We start from the raw sequence: 20,144 nt of genomic DNA on the forward strand, positions 1-20,144 counted from the left end.
GCACTGGGAAGGACCGGGTCTGCAGAGGCAGGCAGCACGTACGGGCAGGCAGCCCACAACTGGTGCATTTTTTCCAGGCAACAGCAATGAGTTTATGTACATGGTCGCCCCGCCGAGGCTGTGTCAGCCAGGCAGGACGGGACAAGCTGTAATTAATGCGATACCGCAACACCTAAAAGACACACATGCCTTGGAAAGAGCGTTTGCCCACCTTGAACAAAAACCATTTTCTGGTTTATTGGCGAGGCCGTTGCCGAACGCCTGTGTAGCTCCCTGACCCCACGGCAGCATGGGCTGGCAGCTGCCGAGGCCCTGCTGAATTAAAACGTGCTTAAAGGCAGGGTGAGACGCCGGCCCCCAGCCTGGCCAGCGATGCCACGTGCCTACCCGCTGTACGAAATCCTCTTTCTTTGCAAGCCCCCGCAGCGTCCCCGCTAGCCGTTCAGTGTCAGTAGTGCCGTGCATTAACTGTCGTAGCACACTGGCGTGTCCGTGACTCGTCAGGCAGACTAGTGTATACAGGTATGGACTGTAACTAAATATAACCTTACGGGCTTATGGTTAGAGAATTAGATCCATTGATGTAATAACTGTAGCATATTATTTGGGGTTCAAGTATTTGTAACATCAATCCTTGTACTTCTTTCTCCCACTTTTTCTTCCTCCCGGCGCATTCGCTGTGGCACAGTAGCACTAGCAGCTTTCCTTGTAACCGGCCAGGCCACGTCCTAAAAGCATGCCAGGATTGTGCTGTGAATTTGCGCCATGCCAGCTGCTACCCCCATGCCGTCCTCGCAAGCTGTTTAATATAGCCTCTGTTCTCCTGGAGATCTCAGAAGCCCAGCAGCTAACGCGAGCTCGCAGAAGGCAGGACTGTGCCGCTCTCAGACTAGCATGCCGAAAACTTCTGCGTAGTGTTAGCACTGAATTTGGGTGTACAGAATAGAATTCAAACAATCCTGGACCTTTCCTGGAGATGTGTTCTACCAAATCACCTTGCTCCAGGAGGTTCTGTTGCGACAACATAGATATTTCTCAGCACTGAAGTTAACCACATCACGGGTTTTGCATATTTGTTTTAAGCATATTAAAAGACTTGAAAAAAATTGGACTTTTTTTTCCAACATTTTAAGCTATTCCTAGAAAAGTGGAAGTTTTGCTTAACTGACACTTAGTAAAAAAGACCTCCCCCCGTTACACGCTTCCGTATCTCACGCAGTTTGAGCAGACCCCTCCCTTTAAGTTACATCTACGAGCAGCTGGGGTTTCACTGGCTGTTCTGCCTCGACACGTTGTAGGATGAGTTTCCCATCAGTTCGTGCTACAGCAGCAAGTGACAACTATGGCATTTCTTTTCCACTTCTGCCGACCAGCAGATCCTTACAGGGGTAACTCGTACCCTTCTCCCTCCGCAACCAACCCCCAAAATGGCGGATGGCTGGCTCTTCCTTAGTTCTGCCTGCTGCAGCTATGAGGTCACTTTAAGCTAACTGTGGTCGTTGTCCGTTCATTAGTAAATCACATCATTACTTTTGTGGGATCAGTATTTCTCTCCATAAAAGCTACCGTATAGATTTGCAAGCTTCCTTTCAGCCTTTGTTTTCCCAGAGCGTGCTGGGGAGGGCGGATGGGTCTCGTTCCGCTCTGGCTCGCCCCTAGCACGTTTCCAGATAGCGTCCTGAAGCTGCGTGTGTCAGAAGACCCTCTCCCCCCACCAGTGAGGCTCAGAAACAGCCCTCGCTGTATCAACTTGAAACCCAAGTTCAGCTGCCTGTATTTTGTTGCAATATGCATTTAAACCTCAGATTCTTTAAGAGTTTTAATATCAAACCGATACCAAATGTGTTTGCAAATTTAAGTTTTTTTGCAGATACCTCTGTATAAGCAGACCGCTTTGAAGAGTTGCAGTTGTCACTAACCTTATGTGCATTGTAGTATAAAGTGGACTGTGTATGGAAATAAGTTAAAAATGTTTACAACTTTTGTATATATTATATATATAAAAATATCTTTTGAGAGAACAATCTGTGATTATGTATTTTCAGTGTCCATGTACCAACTGCAACTTATTTTCAATAAAGAGTTAAAAATGAATAGAAGCGGCCTGAAAAAAATTTGGTAATACTTTATTTAATCAGGTGAGCACAAGGAAACTGCATCATCAGGCCAAAGAGATCGATCGCCTCGAGGAAACTTACAGCAGCACCCGGCCGGTGGGAACTACGTATCTGCCAACACAGAAGAAATTAACTGAAAGAATCGAGGGAAGATTCTCCTGCAGAGAACACGCATTTCATTTCCTCTGAACTTGACAAACCAAAGGAAGAGAGAGGGAGAAGAGGTGACACCGGAGATCCGTCGCTGACCAGCAGGGTTGGGGGCAGCTGGCATCGAACCGAAGCGCCGCTGCAGTCGGTTGTGTCACGGTAGTGTCAGGGGCGCTGTGCCCCGCTCTGCTCGAGAGGAACCCAGCTCGGAGCAGCAACACAGACGTGTCGCTACTTGTCGCGTATTCATGCATTTTATCATCAGCCATGCAGCCAAATAATCCTCCCCCATCCCCGTTTCAGGGTGTGCAGCCTGGCCCCTGTGCTGAATGCAACTACTTTCAGGTATTCAAAACAGTCTTAATTATTTGGAAAAGAAACCAAAAGCACTTTGCAGCCTGACAGCAAGCAAAAATAAAAAGTATAAGGCAAGGGAAACTTTCTGTAGCCAGGACTAGCTCTTCAGTAATACTCTGAGCTCAATTTCATAGAAATGATGCTTATATAAAAGCAGCGTTTTGTCACTAAAAATTACATAAATTAATTTCAACTTTATTCTTGCATGTTAAAAATAACTAAACCTGGTCTGCCGGGATGGGAGAGAGTCAGACACCAAATTACAGCCATGAAAGTGCACTGCAGGGAGGACTCTTGTCACTCCATCACGTCATAGCTGCTGCTGGAGGAGTTACTTCAAACGATGGATAGATTCCCCTCTTGGCTCCGAGAGGTGGAATTTAGAGATGCCAAGCAACATAAGCAAAGCTACTTCAGACTGGTATCACCAAGGGAGGTACAGGATGTAAACGCTCCGTACAGTCTTAAATTGTCCTTGTTAGTGCAGACCGCCGTAAACAGATAAATGCACTTAAAGGCACTGCAGATAAACATGGTCAGTGATCAGCAGCATTTAATGTCCCAATATGCTGTCCTTTGGAGCTACCACCATTAATACATCCAAGAAATTAGAAACATGGCAGTCATTAAATAAAATTACTGTGAAGTGTGCTTTACAGAAAGTAAAGCCTTAACGTTATTATTCTACATGCAGTGCTACAAAATAAGTTTCTTCAAAGAACATGTTACATAAAAGGTCAGAGGCAACTTCAAATCTCACGTTCAACTCATCACACAGATCAGTCCAATTCTTCAAGTAGTAGAATTAATTCCATTTTCAGACAGGAATACTCTTTGCTATATGAGCAGCCCAATGTGTACACAGATGCAGCTGTAATGGTCTTACTCACCACTGAGTAGCATCTTTTCCTTTTCTGCACCTTTGTACCCCTGACTACTGTGATCTTCGCGGTCACCGAAATAGCACAAAAAAAAAAATATCAGAATATTATAAAGGAAGCCACTTTTGCCTCCGTTCATTTCAGTGATTCATAATCTTCCCCCACCCCCCAAAAAAAGAAAGAAAAAACCCAAACCAGATGCTTATTCCCCTATTGTGTCCCCTGTCAGTCTTCAGATCAGAAAGTATTTTCCTCAGCTATTGCATGTTACAGGAGAAAGGTGGCCCCCTGCCTGCCCACCCTGCGATTTCAGCCTAATTCTACTCAGGCGTTTCGGAAGCTCAGACTTTGGATGTTCGTTAGCTACGGCGCAGTCCAGTGATCCCTTTGCACAGTATTTATGAACAGCACTGAGAGGGCTCTCTAACAGTTACCTGACTACTCAACCGGCACCGGCTCTCAGCCACACTACACTGCCAAACCTCATTCCAAAAAGTGCATATTCATAGACAGAGACTGTTTTATTGGTTTTCAGGAAAGCTAACTGATGATTCTGCTGATTGCTTGTAAGGAAGGGAACTCCTCATCCTCAATATGCAAAGCTTTATGGGTGACAACGTCCTGCTGAGTTAGTACTTGCTTACACGTTGGGCAGATATAGCAGTCGAGATCAGAGTTGGAGTCTGTCTGCCAAACATTCTTTTTGTTCTTTTTGGGTTTGTTTGAGCTCTGTTTTTCTTTGATTCTGAAATCGTTGTGAGCAGAAAGCAGTTCTTGTTGCTTAACTGTGTCCGGCAACAACACCAACAACTCATTAAAAATTTTCTTGAAGTTATCTCCAAGCAGTTCTCGGCAACTTTTGTAATACTGTGCTGCAGAAATCAGACCCTTCCGTGAAAAGAAAATTGGAATAAATTAGAAAAATTTATATTAAGAAAAAAAAAAATCTCACTGGGATTCACTTTCTCCCAGAGAGGAAGGTTCCAGGAATCTGAAGATTCTTGCCCACTCACCTGTCTGAATTGTCCAGAATGAGTTTTAAATTTATTGAACTTGGACTCATCGCTTTGAAGAAATTCTTTAATAGATTGTATTAACTGAATGTTCCTTTGCTGAAAGTTTTCGGGTATCAAGTACGATCCATGACAGGATTTTGGCCTGCATTTGAAAAGACCAAAAGTGACTTTGACACTGCTTCGTGTTACACAAAGATGCTGCGGGATATACATTATATGGCTGTTCTATAGGATGCACTCCCTTTCTCCACCCAGCTACACATGCAACTACTATAAGCAGCACATAGCTATCTTGACAGGACGATGAAATGCGTCCTGTGGGATTACTGTATCAGATTCCAGCTTTACCTAGACGGAATATTTAAAATACAAGTTTAACGTCATCTTGACTAGCCATTTTGTAAGCCAGGTTTACTAAAAAGACATGAGCAACAAAGACTGCACCACAAAGAAAACTGAGCAGATTAATACAGACGTCTGTATTAAACTTACACAAATTTCCCCCCCCCCCCCCTTTTCCTATAAACTCATCTCTCTAGCCCAGAAGGGGACTGACCAGAGACCAGCTACTGGAAAGGTCAGAGCAATAAAGGCATTCAGAGGTCACCAAGGAAAACACGCTTCAGCGCCTTGCTTCTGGGACTCAGACAGAATCAATAGAAAGGTTAAGAACTATGTTGGAGCTGCAGATTTTCAAATAAATCTAGAAAAGACAAAAATCTGAGCTGCCACACTGCACAGGTTTTCATTTCCTCAGACTTGCATCTACACAATGCCTGTACTTTCTTTTACACAACTCTCCTGGATCCAGCCCACAATAGCCACGGGACTCCCCAGTGGGAATCATTAAGTGGCTGGCCTCTGCGGCGGCACCTGTTTAGAATAATCCCCTCAGAGTATTTCATGCGTTGTTTGAAGCCCATACGACATAACTGAGACGTGATGTGTAAAGTAACTTTAACTCGAAGGACTTTTACTTACTCTTTCAAAGATGTAGTGACAGGTTCAGAGATATTGGTGGATGGAATAACAGCAAAACCTGGAGGGGGTTTACTAACAGGCACCGACAGTCCCGGGGGCGGAGGAGGACTCTTTAATAGCACCACAGTGTTAAAGCCTAAATGAAAGCAGAGAACGGGCAGCAAGTTAGAGCACGTATCTGTGGCACCCACATGCCACCATCTAAAATTAACACCAGTGGTCTGACGTACTCTCCAGAAGCACTAGGAAGTAGAGTCAGCAGTGCAGACATCACTATATTGGAAAAAACCTAAAAATTAGAGACGTGGAGATCTGTTGCCTTAACTGCTAGGTCAAAAAGCACTTCATAGTGGCTGATGTTACTCTACAGAGAAAGTGCTTTAATTATTAATTTACTTTTTCAAAAGAAAATAATTTTTAAAAATCCACTCAAACTCACGATGAAAAACACTTTTACATTATTAAAGTGAACAGAAATCACTTCAGAAGTCACAACAGCACTAGGCATCGCATGTTCTAGCATACTCCACCGAGCAATATCTGCAGAGCAGCACGAACAAAACAGCTATGCAAGCATCTCCTGATGCGATTCTACTTTCATTAAAACCACTGTCAGTCACATTTGTTGCTACGTTACTCCAGTTTTACAAGATTATGGCACCACTAAAAGCAAGGGCGTTAAATCTCTGCAAATGCAGAACGAAAGTGACCAAGCAAGCCAACTGACAAGTACCAACAGGCACAGGTCTCGGCTAAAGAGATTCCCTTTGCCCGCAGGGGCTTCCAAATTAGGTCTTAAAGCACAAAAGCACACATACATGTCAGACATGACTCATCGGAAAAGCAGTGACAGGTAAAGACCGGCTGCTCATCAGCGAGTTACCCCCAGCGAGCAGACACCTGCAGCTGCATGGAGCAGAGGCATCCCAACATTGCCACCGCTTCAACCATGTTTCACAGAGGACATTCAAGCCCATCCATGTCACCCAGACTGCCTTTTTAAACTTCAAAGGCTAACCTAGCACGTGGTGGCAGAACTGCTCTTCACATGAGAGCCAGAAGGAGCAGTTTATACATCTCATCCACATGCCACATTTCTCTAAGCTACAGCCAAGCAAAGCTGGCCTTGCCCTGCAGTGCTTACCTGGTGGTGGGGGCATTCTAGCTGATCCTGAGCTCCCAAGAGCTGGGAAGTCTTCCTGAGGTAAAGGGCATTTGTTAGTCACTGTGGGCTTTTTAAGGCCAGGGGGCTCTTTGGGTGTACTACAGATCACTAATGATTTTTCCGAATGACCATTCATGACAGCTGCAGATCTATCAGGGGCGTGAAGAGTAGAGGATGCATTTGATGTCTGCTCGCCTTCTGGCGGCTTTTCAGTTGATGGCCTGGGAAACGATGTCTCCTGTAACGGGTGCGGGGATGACGGTCTCTGCTTCTCAACCCCCATCTTCTTTTTCTTGCTCACTTTTGTAAAAGTTTGTGAGGTAGAGGCTGCTAGCAAGGACGATACATCAAACATTGTCGGCGTGTTTCTGATCTCCTGGGTTGTCAAGCCACTACCGCTGTCTTCATCGTCTGACTGAGAGAGTTTATTGCTCTTCTTACTGCCCTTAGTGTTATTCAAGGAGGACGTTTTTTTGGCTATCTGGTTTACGCAGGGGTTGCTAATGGCTTTGACCACATTTTTACTGGAACCATTGTTCCATGCAGATGTGATGTTAGTTACTGTTTTGTTGTTAGGCCTCATTTTGGACACCAGAGCTGGAAAATCCTCCTCTTGAAAAGCTGTTTTTTTTGCAGTCGCTGTATATGTCAAAGACATCCCAGAAGAGATGGTGGGTGCTGCAGAGGACGACAAGCTTGGGAAATCTTCTTCTTTAAGCTTAACCGCTGCTAGCTGGGCAGAGCTGTGAGAAAGGAAAAGCACACCCAGTTACACCGGTGCTGCAGAGGCAGCACAACTCCAACAGGCAGAATGAGCTCCACACCTGTCTGCATTCTTCATCCAACTATCACTTAGGGTGGCATAACTGACCGAACTTAACAGGATGCAAATGCACTCAGGCTTGTAAACTGTGCCTGGAATGGGTCTCCTCAAAGAAGTCACACTACAGCCCTGCCGTGTTATCAGTACTGTCTTAGTACACCCCACCTTGACCAGAGCTGCACGCACAGGCACATTCGAACTGCCACATCCTGCAAAGACACTATTCTAACCATCACTGATTCCAGGAGATGATGAATTTTAAAACTCGCAGTATACAGCTCCTTCAAGGTAAGCTATCAAGTTAAAAATAGCTGGAACAGAGAATATTGAGAACTTCCCTGAAATTGCACCACCAAAAGATGAAGCCATGAACTGTAGCAACAACTGATGCCGTTCATGCAGGTGACTAGCACAAAAACAGCTTGAGGCAGAAGGGGGCCAGGGCAGGGGGGAAGCATTTGTAGTTTGTCATCTGTAACATTATTTTCTCCAGAAAGGCAGAACATAAGTAAGTTTCTAAATCTGCTTTCTCATTGCTGCAGCCTTGCACAAACTTACCCTTGTAGAGGTCCCACTGCTGAACCAATTGCTGGAAAGTCATCTTGGCTTAAAGCACCGTTAGCAGCTGCTTCTTTTGGAGTATTGACAAAAAGAGCAAAGAAATGTTTTCAACTAAAATCCATTCATTTCAGAGTGGAAGCTATCAATGAACATGACAGCAGCATTAACAAGTCCTATTTTCAGCAGCTGATGATGTCATTAACTGTGACATTCCAAAAGGACAATTTAAATCCATGCATCACTATTTCCTTCAATTAACTGCATTCACCATTATGTCATCGTGTACTGGCTGTAGCATGTGGGAAATTCATGATACTTAACACGAGCAAAACATTGGTTGATAAGTACTTTGTGAGGGAACCCTCTAGAGACTGAGATGCCAATGCCCCCAGCCATCTGCTCCATGCTTCTGCCAGAGGTTAGCACTCAACTGCCTGCCGAGGGTCAGGATGCTCGTGAGAGTCTCAGTGTTCTGACTGCGGTATGCTGATGCTCCTCTTGGAAAGCTGCTCCTCTGAGCTGTCCATCACACCTCTGCTGCACAGATGCCCAAGCCGCCCAGCAATTAGCTCCTGGGCAGTCATTTTGCATTGAAACATAACTCATTCCTAATTTAGATTTGCTTTAAAATCCAAATCCAGTGCTGCGGACTGCAGCAATTCAGGGACAGATTGATAACAGCTTTGACATGCGTGCAGCAAAAGCCGGGCAGGCAACTGGGGGAGATAACCTTGCCTGTCATCCCCAGCTGAGCTGTACCCATTAACCAAACAGAATTCTCAGCAGCTCTCAGTTCATAATGAAAACATATAATCTCTAAGTGGGAATCCTGTTGTAGGAGCAATAGAACAGTGGAAAATGGATTTGGAGCAACAGTAATATCAAAACACCACTGCATCATATTTATTTGCCCCAAACTGGACCTGGGTCAAAACAGTTAAAAGGTTTGCTTTCACCAATTATAAACTTTTACTGGGAATAACTTGTTCTCAAAAAAGGGGAAACTCAGCTCAAGCATCACAATAAATCAGTTCTTACATGTTAGAGTAGGAAATGGCACATTTTTAGATTATATTGATTTGGATGGAACATCACACGTACTCTCATACATTAATTGCATTCGATATTTCTACCCAGCTCCATTTCAAGTATAACCTACTGCAGGAATCCCAGCCCACTCGGACACATTTCACTGCAAATCCGTGTTGCTAGATTACGATTCTGCATAGCTCTATCCACATCCACCAGCTTTTGAGAACAACACATGGCAATCCCCACTTTTGCCAGGCTGATCTCCACAGCTATCGTGCCTGCCTGCAGCTGCAGAACACGTTCAACACTAACCTGTAGCATCGTTTGAAGACTTTGGCACACGTTTGGAGCTGAGCACTTCAGAATCCCTCAAGTCCTCCTTTTTACCTCTACTGCTGCTGTCCTCTTTGTCTTCTATGTGTTTTTTCTCCTCTTGCCGTTTAGCTGCTACAGATGCCCTGACTGCTGCTGCAACGTCTCTATCTTCTTCTTCCCTACAGGACAGGGCAGATTTTCTTGGTCAAACAGTAAGGATTACCGAGCATCTTTGTCTCACTCCAGCTCTCACCTCTCCGGTGTCAGCTCCGATGATTGTCCCTGATCTTGTGCTGCCACCTGCTGAGAAGGCTAAAACAAACCCACTACTCCAAAACACCCTGGCGCCAGCTGGTGAGACAGGCAACATTCACCTCCTGGATTTGCAAGTTCTACATGTGGTAATAACAATCCAGGCCAGAAGAAACCGGGGTGAACTGGGAGAGACAGTACCAAGGATGCATGGGGACACCTGTCTCTCCCACTCATTTTCAAACGTATGAAATCATACTTGTAGGCCACAGTAATTCTTTGAAACATGGTTTGTCATGAACTCTCAACACATGCACAATCCACATGCGACACCAACATATAAGTGTTTAGAGATGGACTTTTCCCCCAGTGAAATCACCAGTAATGAACTAGCTGACCGTCCAGCAAGAAACAGAAGAAAAATAGATGTGCAGTATGTATAAAGCGCTCAGGTCTTGTGTGGATGAAGAGACATATAAATGCAAAATTTCATTTCAATACTTAACCCTCTTCTTTTTCCAAAGCACTCAGTCTGGCCACACAGAGATCTGTTAGTTCAATGAAAAGCATGGTCCTTAGAATAGGAACTTCAGGACTACCCAGACCAAAAAGTCCATTAAACCTGCAAACACTTGTCACTTACTTCAGAAAATCCTATTTAGAAAAGTTAGCATAAAAACAGTTGCTGAAATTAATTTAGGATTCCGAGTACTTAACCCACAAGTTGAAGATCACATTGTTTGCTTCCAGTGTCAACTACAGAGAGCTGAAACTTCACACAATACAATTTCATTTTGACCAAGCGGGTACTCAGCACACAGGCTGAGACTGAAAGCTAGTTCTACTCTCAAGGATTCACTATGGAGGCTTCCAAATCTTGTACCCACTTCCTTCCTACTGGTCCACCAAAACATTGTTAATTGGTAAGTAAAAAACAACACTAAGCAGCAATAAAAATCCACAAAATGTTGTGCTACTCACCTCTTATATCTCCAGCTGCCTCTTCTGTTTTGCTGACTTCCTCGGCCGCCCAATCTACCTGACCTCCCTTGCCTGTTATACCTGTCAACTTCTTCATAGTCCTCTCCACCTATAACACCTAAACAGGAGGGATGGTTGATCACTCTCAAAGTTATTTCTCTAATCTGGGCATCACACCATGCCTGAAAAAAGCTAAAATATACTAGTACAAACAAATCTATCTTGATTTCTTTCTGATGATTAAGTAGTCTATATAACCTTCAGGATTGCTACATTAAAATATATTCTGCAGTATATGGATTCCATGTATTGTAACCTGTGATGTGAGTTTTGAACAATTTTGGTTTTATGCACAGATCTCTCTACATACAGTTCCACACAGAAGAAAAGTTCATGTGTATGTTGATCTCTGTACTCCTAAGTAGATATGCTACCCTGGTCTCATGCTCCGCCTTCATCACTACTTCATATTAACTGTAATATAAGTCATTCGTGTAATTACAAATTGGAGAAGAAAGTCAGCAATTTTCCTGATTTATCATCATTAAATCCACACATGGGGAAAAAAAATTGTAAAGCAATTCAGGTTGGAAGAGATCTCTGGATGTCATCTGCTCCATCCCCTCACTCAAAGCAAGGCCAACTCTGGAACTACATTAGGTTGCCCAGGGCTCTGTCTGGTCAAGTTCTGGATGTCTTAAAGGACAAACTCAACAACCTCTCAGGGTCCTGTTCCAGGGCTTGCCCACCCTCTCTGTAAAGAATTTCTTCCTGGCTAGGAAATGTTCACCAGATGTTCCTGAAAACCCTCAAAGCAGTAAGAATGAATATGTTTCTGTCCACCTCATCCCACGACCACACTTACCCTCATTCCTCCTCTGGTGCCTAGGAGCATAGTTAAACTGAAGGTCTATCTGCCGGTTCTGCCTGGCCTCTGCCCTGTTCTTGCTGTGGCAGGCCGTTTTGTGCGCTTTATAATCTATTTCGGTGCGGAAGGCATGGGTAAACTGTTCTGTGCTGCACCGTCCCTCTTCACAAAGGAAGTGCTTTTCGCGGAAGTGTTCACGAAGGTATTCATAATCACTGGAAAGAGAAAAGAGGCTGAGCTGCAACCTTCCCAACATATTTGTATGTAACAAATGTATGTAGTAACTAATGGTATATGGTTACTCTCACAAGATGAAATGAAGACAAGCCCAGGTGGTTGGTTCTTTCTTTATCCCCAGGCAAACTTTCCAGCTGAAACCACTTGTGTACAGTCAACATAGACCTTAATGCATGATCCCAGACGTTAAACTAAACCTACTGGCTGATACTCATCACATACAGCTGTACATAAGGCATGTATTTCATAAACGAGAATTTACTTCTATCTGCTTTGCCCATGAACTTTGGAGTATTAGAGTTAACACACTAGACAGCTGCAGACAGCTGCTGTCATGCTGCAAAATGTAACTTTTAATGTTTAACATTAATGAAGAAAACTTCAAAACATGAACTAGACAGAAAGGGATTACTTTGACTGTTGGTTTGAGGAACAAAAGAGACCACAGCCAACCTGCTCACATTCTTGCCCTCTGTCTTCAAGCACTACTTTCCCCAAAACTCAAAGCCAATCCAAACAATTTTTCCTCAAAATTGAAGCTACAGAAAGAGGAGTAAACTGCTTGCACAGACCTGTAGTATTCCTGAGCACCATCAGAGTCACAGAAATGACAAAAATAATGATCTCGTCTTAGGTGTTTTAGTAACTCATCATTATCCAAATAACGCTCATCACAAAATTTACACAGGGGATGCCCACGATGAGAGGTGTCATCTGGATCTCCATGGATTCGATGACGGGCGAGGTCCTTACGAGAATACCATTTCCGTTCATAAGTAAAAATCTGAAGAAAAAAAAAAAGTATTACTTCTTGTGAACAGAGAACAAAATGGAATAAGCCAGATTGTGCACAACTTGTTCATTTGTAGGAGTGGAAGATTTGCTTCAGAAAGATGCAATTTGACAACCGACACCTAAAATTTTCAGTGAATAGGAAACAAAATTCAAGTGATAGAGCCAAATTAAATCTAACGTGCATTTCACTCAGTTTGAACATTGGAAACAGATCTAATTCACCTTTTTTGCTTTTACTTTTTTTTTTTTGTGTATTAACATAATGCAACAAACTTTAAATTATAATCTCTGGCGTGGAAAAAAATCCCAAATATGTATTTATGAACATACGGTATTTTGCACACTCAAACTGAAAAAAAACCCCATAAACTAGAATTGAGCTCTTTTACTTTCCTCAGATAGCAACCACCCCAAGATAGCTACATACAAAGAATACAGTTCAGTGAACAAATTTTGTATTATAAGCCCATCTTCTGTCCCTACTAACACGTGAGCTATTTTGGTAGGAAGGGTTCTGAAGATGCCAAAAAGATCAACACATCCTTGAGAACAGAATATCCTTTATTTCTCGCCTAGAGAAGGAGTGCTAACTTGTTCGGGGAAAAGGTTCATTTAGCTTAGCTAGGATTGACTGACTGAAGCTTCCGCAAGTTTAAGAACACCTTTTCAGTTGGTACTAGTAATATGGAACTTTTTTCTGAGAAATAAAAATCTCTGCAATACTTTGAAATTAAAAGCCAACAAGTTCTACTGTTGTTTGTGAATTCTCTGGGAGAGATGATGGCAAACAAGTTCCTTTAGTGCTGGCTAATTAAGCTGACTGTGGAAACACCTTCACCAGAGCTCAAAGGACACAGCAACTGAAAGAAGCAGTCCTGCCCTCCCCTGACCACTTCCTTTGAATTAGCTCTAGTGATTGCACTACTACAGGAAAGAGAGTCAAATCTGTTCACTGAAAGCTAACCCTGCAAAAAAAAAAAAAAACAAAAAACAAAAAAAACCACAACCAAAAAAACATATTAGCATTCATTCAGATCAATCTGACCACTTCTGGATCCTGTCCCTTTCAGCAGTAAACTACTTGGCATAAACCAACTGTGGCACCACAGGACAAATGCATTTTTCCGATTTGATACTTAATTGGTTTCAGAGAAAACAAACACACATGCAAAACCATGTGTAATGAGTTCTAAAAATATGCGTTCATGCATTAAATTCCCTCCTACAACAATAAGGAATGCTGACAACTATTAGACACAGAGGTTAGCAGCCCTAAAGTTCATTTAACAGCAGCTGCCGATTTTCTGTGATGTGTAATTCTGAAATACAAAACCCACTCTAGCTCCAGGGAGAGGTGGAGTTCTGACTTTCAGAATGTGAAAAAGCATCACCTGACTGACATAACACCAGCCCTTCTAAGTGAAATTTGGTGGGATCAAAAAAATAAAGAAGGATGATGATGGTGATGGTAAGATGTGTAGTTTTAAGGCCCAATACACATGATCTTTTCAGACACAGACAACTCAGCTTTCCAGTAACTGTTTTATCTTTAGCAGGTTGCAAAATAGATTTTAAAACAGCCCCTGGTCACGTTCTACATGTGTACATCAAACACAGCAGACCTCAATTGCAGGCAACAGTAAGTTTCATTTTCCAATCAAGTCAACAAGATGCAGGAAATTTGTTCTGAACAAATAAACAAGATAATGAAATATAATTGTATTTCATTAAACCAGCAAGATGGATTCACATCCTGTACCTGATCCAACTGTAAATGTTACGTTGACTCTGATCTGAGAAATAAATCCATCACTCCATGATGCGTTCTGCTTTCTGAACTGGCACCAAATATTTTCTTAAGTTACAGTTTTAGCTCATAAAGTCATTATGAGTATAAGTCTTAATAGACATCAAATCTCTACCGTTCCAGTTGTAACGAAGTCTGCCTACAACTCAGGATTAACTTCCTACCAGACAGTTACGGTTTGGTATTTACACAGGTCATGGCAGAGAAGCTAACATCAGAAGGTTATTAATATGGTTGGGCTTAATTTAAAATACAATCCACTGAGAACTTTCAGGCCTTCTTCATTAATCAGTTTATGGAAGAAGAAAGACTTAAAACAAAGCAACTGGCCTCACTGCAGGCAGACAAGGAAACTTAAAAAATAGAATCAGTGCTGTTCAGCCACCCCCTTCTTCCCACCTCCCCAAGTACTCTTGCAGGTCATATAAGGAAGCACCCCTCCTTCACACACATTAAAACATAGAACTAGCTCACCTTTAAGTGTTTAACACAGAGTTTGCAACAGAAGAGTTCATGCTGCTTCCTCATGTGCTGTTCCAGATCTGCAAAGGTATTGAACGGCTTCAGATCTGGACACAAAGAGCATTCATGCTGCAGCAGCTTCCTAAGGGACAAGAAAGATTTCCTAAAAATTATCTGATTCCCTCTTAGCAACCTGATACCTTTATTGAAAAACAAATGTTCCATCAGTGGCAGAAGGCTGCGTTTTTATAGCTCCCCCAGCAATTTGTAATGAGGTTAGCGTCCTGCTTATTCCAAGAATACTTTGTCATCCGTCAGGAGCAGAACAGAACCAAATTACACAGAGGCGTCAACTGTAAGAGAAGAGCTGAACAGTCACAGTGTAAGTAATACACTGCCACTATAAAATTGTAACATGTCTGTGCAACAAACCCCTTGGTTATTGAAGATTCAGCTAATATATGCAACACTCACATCCAATTTAATTACATTTTCTACTGTCAGAAACTGAAGAATACGGTGGGGGAAGACAAAAAATTGCAATAGAAAAGGGGGGGAAACAAACAAAAAACCCACAATGATTCCCAACAAGAGGTGAAGACAGAGCACTGGTCTCGGTGGGAGACCCCACTCCCTCGCGCTTGATTGCTGCCCATGGAACTGTAATCTCAGCAACTCTCCAGAAATCGTATCATCAAAAGCAATTCCCAGAGCTGGTGTATAATTCATCAGAACATGCTTCCAGCTGATTCTGCTCACTAAACCCATTGCCCAATTCCATAAATATGAAGTCATACAAAACCGTAAATGTATCAGCAAAGCTACATTCTTAGCCCAAATGAGGTTGGATATAATGCACAATTCTCCAAGAAAAAGGTACCATTGCCTACATGGTTTCATCTTTTTTCACTCTTCTTTCCCTTTAACTGCTTTTAATTATCTTAAAGCCTTCCAATTAAGCAGGTTATGAGAAATATTTTTAGAACATGATGCTGATGCCACATTTTTTACTCTACATTGTTTTGTTACTTCACCCTTTTTCTCTCCCATTTAGAATTGAGATCTTTGTAGGCAGACAAGGTTGCTCTTCTTTTCATACAATGTTTGGTACAATTGGTTTTGATTAGTCCTTACACAGCACAGCAATAAGTACAATTATAATAGTAATTCAGTCTTTACCAATTTCCACAGCAGCCATGCAAGGAATGAAAAGCCTTTCAGCAAGTTTGCTGTTGCTAAAGAAGCAAAGAGCAGCCTTTATTGACAGAGCAACGCTTCTGTATTATGCGTCGGTGAATCTAACGCTACAGCCTTGAGGAGCTGCCCCCTTTGCCGACCGTGGTATTGAGCGTTCACGCCAAGCGCGCCGCTCCAGCCTCTCATCCTACCAAGTCACCGTGCACTGCATGGTGACTAATGTACACAGCACGGCAGCCACTCTATTCCCAGGAAACAAAACCACACTGTTGTACTAAAGCATGCATTTCCTGCCACGTAACGCAGATAAGAATACGCTGCTTTAGGGTTACGTTACAGAAAGGATTCCAGTACATACCTGTACAGTGCATAAACATCTCCATCCATAAAATAAATGTCATATTTCTTCTCATGTTGCAACTGGTTAAGTGCTATTGTTGAGAAAGATGTAAGCTTCCGTCCAAAGACAACCTGCAGGCAACACAACACAAGAATCAGCGAGAGCACGCTCAGGCTGCACAGTCTTTGAGATTCCAGATAAACTCCTCAGCGCAAACTTTGTTTGCTAGGGAACTCGCCATAGCCTGAAGCTTGGAGAGCACTTGCGGAGCTTTGCGTCAGTCCCAGCTGCTCGTCCCCACCCCCAGTTACTGCCCCAACTGTCAGCAAAGCCACTGTGACTGCTCCTTATCAAGTTCTAGCGAGTGAGCCAGCTTAGATGAAGGTGGATTGGACCAGCCTGATCTTTGGATTTTGAAGTAGATCAGGAAACTCTTTTATGGTATGTTTTGCTACCACAGCTGTGCTAAGAGTAAATATCTTCAACCAATTCGATCCCTTCTGGAGCGAAGGCCTGTCAAGAGCCCTGCACTCAGCTCCCTCCTATCTCCTGGTAGGAGATCACACAGAAACCTATGGTCTGTAAGTGCAAAGTGACATTACTCAGGGTCTGACTGGGAAACCACTGTTTCTTCTTTCCTTAACTACCAGGAAAGTGAGAAAAAACGCTGCATCGCATTCCAAATTATTTGTACCACATACCCCTTTCTAAGGGAACCTGCTTGCTCACAGTTGCTCCCGCTGACCTCCAAGCAGCTTGCGTCTCACACTGCAGCCGTTTACGATATTGCATCCTTCTTTAGAAGCCACCTACCACGGGTCTGCTCCAGCACACGTTCCCAGTTTGGGAAGCACTGGGGTAGCAGCAACATTTATGAAACAGCTAGAGTTACCTGCACCAGCTCAGAAAGGCCAAGACACAAACACAGTAAGTGCCTTTCAGTTATTACAGTAACTGTTTTAAGTCTAGAAATGCCTACAACCTTAATAAAAGCATTCAACTACACAATACACATGTAGTTTAGTCTTGTTAAATCACTCCTCTGCCCTTGTTGGGGTGAAATATGACGGAACAAGTCTTTTGTGTCTGGTTTTGTGGGGTTTTTTAAAGCTTTCTTTACAGCAGGGCTACTTTTAAGTTAACCAAAACAAAACACACACACAACTTGCTGAGATAGCAAGTTAAAATAAAGAGCATACAAGTTTAAGTTTGTTGGATAAATGACAACTGTGTCTAACACCAATTACTTAAAAAAACTAATTTCAGTGAAATTGTATTGACATTTCATTTCAGCCCAAAGTGAGTTTTAGAAGAGAGGAATGGATTGCTGAGAAGGAGATCCTCCAAGCCTGATCCACGTACACATCAGGGTTAGTTTACAGGTCAACAAGTAATCCTTCCTAACTTCACTGCAACAATTACGCATCACTGAAAGCCCATATTACCATAACAGGTATATCCTGCTTTCTCCTCCGCCATGTTCTGTACTGCCACTCATCTTTATAGTTACATTTCCTTTGGACATTCTGCTGTGACACTTGACCAGTTCGGTCTACGCTACCCTGTACACCACTAGCTGAGATGTGGCAGTGTCGTACTTGCCTCTTCTAATTCCACACACGCTATGCAAACTAAGAGACCCAGTTTTAGGTCCTACGTATACATGCAGTTCATTCAAAGGCAGTTTTGATGTGATTTATGCCCCCGGTATCTTTTTTCTTTCCTTGGGGCAGATGGGTGAACAGACAGAACAGTATTATACTGTAACTTAAAGACAAGGAGGGGGAAAAAAAAAAAAAAAAGACCACAGACATTAAAAATGACCTCTCAGTCAATTATAATAAAAGGACTATTTTAAACAGTTAATAAAGGAGGGAGAGAGACGGCTGAATGAAGCAAAGGTCAGGCCACATAATGTAGCAATATTACAGAACTGAAAAGCTCTTGAGATTTAACAGTCCACCTGCGACCCTAAGACAAGCAGGTTTAAGGATGAAGAGCAACATCACAGCTTGCTTCTTCCTAAGGCGGGAGAAGCAGAGCAGCAGCTCCTTGCAGGATGATCAGAGATAAAAATTACTTCCACCGAGTATCTTTCTGTACACAGAAGCTACTCACGTGTCAGTAAGCTCTGTCTAAAAACCACATTGACCTTTCCGGCCTCCACAAAGTCTGAGGATCTTCAGCATGCAGCCCAAGAGCTTCAATCCCTCCAGCCATTTGAACAACACGAACAGCGGCCAATGCCAAGTTTAGTTGGGGGGCTCTCCTTCCGCCAAGGGGAGAGCCTCCTCCCCTGATACGTTTGGTTTATTTCATTTCCTAAACCACCTCAGTGTATTCCTTTCAGTGCTAGTACCAATTCTTTTCTTTTTAAAGGGTTTGGTTTTCCCTGCGTTAGTTCCGCAGAAACAAATTCACGTACGAAGATTTGCTTATAAAAACATCCTTGAACAACTTTCTTTCAGGCAGCTCACCGCTGCACCGAGCCCTGGGCTCCCTGCGCGCAGCCGAGCCACAGCATCAGAGCGGCTTCCCCTGGACTCCGCAACAGGGCCCTGCGCTACCGCACCCGCGGGCCGTGAGGAAAACACAAATCTATCACAAAATTTATAACTGAGGGGGAAATTGTTTTCTAAGCACAGGCCCGACAGACAAGCTCACGCAAACGGGAACTGGAGGCAAACGCAGCGTGGTGTGCTGTAAGGCAAGGCACGAAAGAATACAAAAGATGTTCTCCCCCGAGCTTAAAATCAAGTCAGGAATTCGGCAGGACGACAGAGTCATCTGAGATCACGTAATACCAGCTCTGGAGAGCAAGCCCTGCTGATTTAAAAAACATCCCCTTTAAATTCCATTTTCTTCACGTTTCGTTTCCAGCACCCCTCCCGCCCCCTCTGAACGGCAGCCGCGCCGCCGGGAGCGCGGCAGGCGGCGGACAAACCCGGAAAGCTCCGGGCCGGGGGTGTTTCCACCCTCGGGTTCCACTCAGCAGATTTCACGGGTGGCTCCGCGGCCCCACTCCCGCCCCAGCCCGGCCCGAGGCCTCCCTCCCGCCGCGGCCCTGCTCCCCCCGGCAGCCGGCCCCAGCCCAGCCCCAGGCGGGCCCCGGCACCGTGCGGAGGGAGCGGCCCGGCCCCGCCGGCTGCGAGGGCGCCGGTCCCGGCCTCACCTGGCCCAGCTCCTCCCGGCACACCGCGCAGTACCGCACGCCGCACAGCGCCCGCATCCGCACCGAGCACCGGTAGCAGATGGGGTGGTCGCAGCGGCCCAGCGCCACCACCTCCAGCTCCCCGCAGCACAGCACGCACGACCCGTCCGCCGGGCCCGCCGCCGCGCCGGAGGCCGAGGCGGCCATGGCGGCGCCGACCCGCCGCGGCCTAGGCCCCGCACCGCCTAGCAACCGCCCGCACCATAGAGAGGCGGCCTAGAGCGCCGCCCGGCCCGCCGCGCGACTCTCCGCCCGGCTTCCGACCATAGAGATCCGCCCTCGCGGATCCCCGGCGCCTGCCTCACTGACCATCGAGTCTCCGCCTAGAGCGGCGCCTCGCTCCCCTAATTACCCCCCACGACCGCGCGAGCGCCACTCCTCCTGACGTCACCCCGCGTCCTCCAGTGTCCGACCATAGAGGAGCAGCCCAGAGCGCCCCATCGCCCCGGGCCGCGCTAGCCTCGCTCTTGCAGGCCCCTGACCATGGAGAAGCGTCGCCCGGAGCGCCTCCGCGGCAGAGCCCCTCTAGCTGCCTCTCGCTGGCCTCCCGTGAGGCGGAGGCGGCCTGCGGGAGCCATTTGGCTGCCACTTGCCCG

General features: G+C 44.7%; 1 protein-coding gene across 7 annotated transcripts; it reads right to left on the reverse strand.

Annotated features, from left to right (window-relative positions):
- Nucleotides 1-2,110: 2,110 nt before the first annotated feature.
- On the reverse strand, nucleotides 2,111-19,847 carry ZNF598 (zinc finger protein 598, E3 ubiquitin ligase). Of its 7 annotated transcripts, none has more exons than XM_087731177.1 (15): nucleotides 19,510-19,847; nucleotides 16,356-16,468; nucleotides 14,813-14,942; nucleotides 12,309-12,520; nucleotides 11,497-11,714; nucleotides 10,632-10,749; nucleotides 10,157-10,198; nucleotides 9,396-9,577; nucleotides 8,049-8,118; nucleotides 6,647-7,410; nucleotides 5,503-5,638; nucleotides 4,519-4,663; nucleotides 4,150-4,393; nucleotides 3,515-3,568; nucleotides 2,111-3,144 (listed from the first exon to the last, which is right to left on the reverse strand). In XM_087731177.1, the coding sequence occupies exons 1-15, from the start codon at nucleotides 19,693-19,695 to the stop codon at nucleotides 3,089-3,091; spliced, it is 2,670 nt and encodes an 889-aa protein (XP_087587303.1). In that variant the 5' UTR covers nucleotides 19,696-19,847; the 3' UTR covers nucleotides 2,111-3,088. The 7 variants fall into 7 exon arrangements, 6 of the variants coding, with proteins under 6 accessions (XP_087587303.1, XP_087587302.1, XP_087587308.1 ...); XM_087731176.1 differs by having other exon boundaries at nucleotides 8,049-8,121; nucleotides 19,510-19,845; XM_087731182.1 differs by lacking the exon at nucleotides 19,510-19,847 and adding an exon at nucleotides 17,039-18,087 and having other exon boundaries at nucleotides 8,049-8,121.
- Between the last annotated feature and the right edge of the window lie 297 nt (nucleotides 19,848-20,144).

Source organism: Nipponia nippon, unplaced genomic scaffold (assembly GCF_047370975.1).
Source record: "Nipponia nippon isolate SJK-2023a ecotype South Korea unplaced genomic scaffold, ASM4737097v1 scaffold_5, whole genome shotgun sequence".
NCBI lineage: Eukaryota > Metazoa > Chordata > Aves > Pelecaniformes > Threskiornithidae > Nipponia > Nipponia nippon.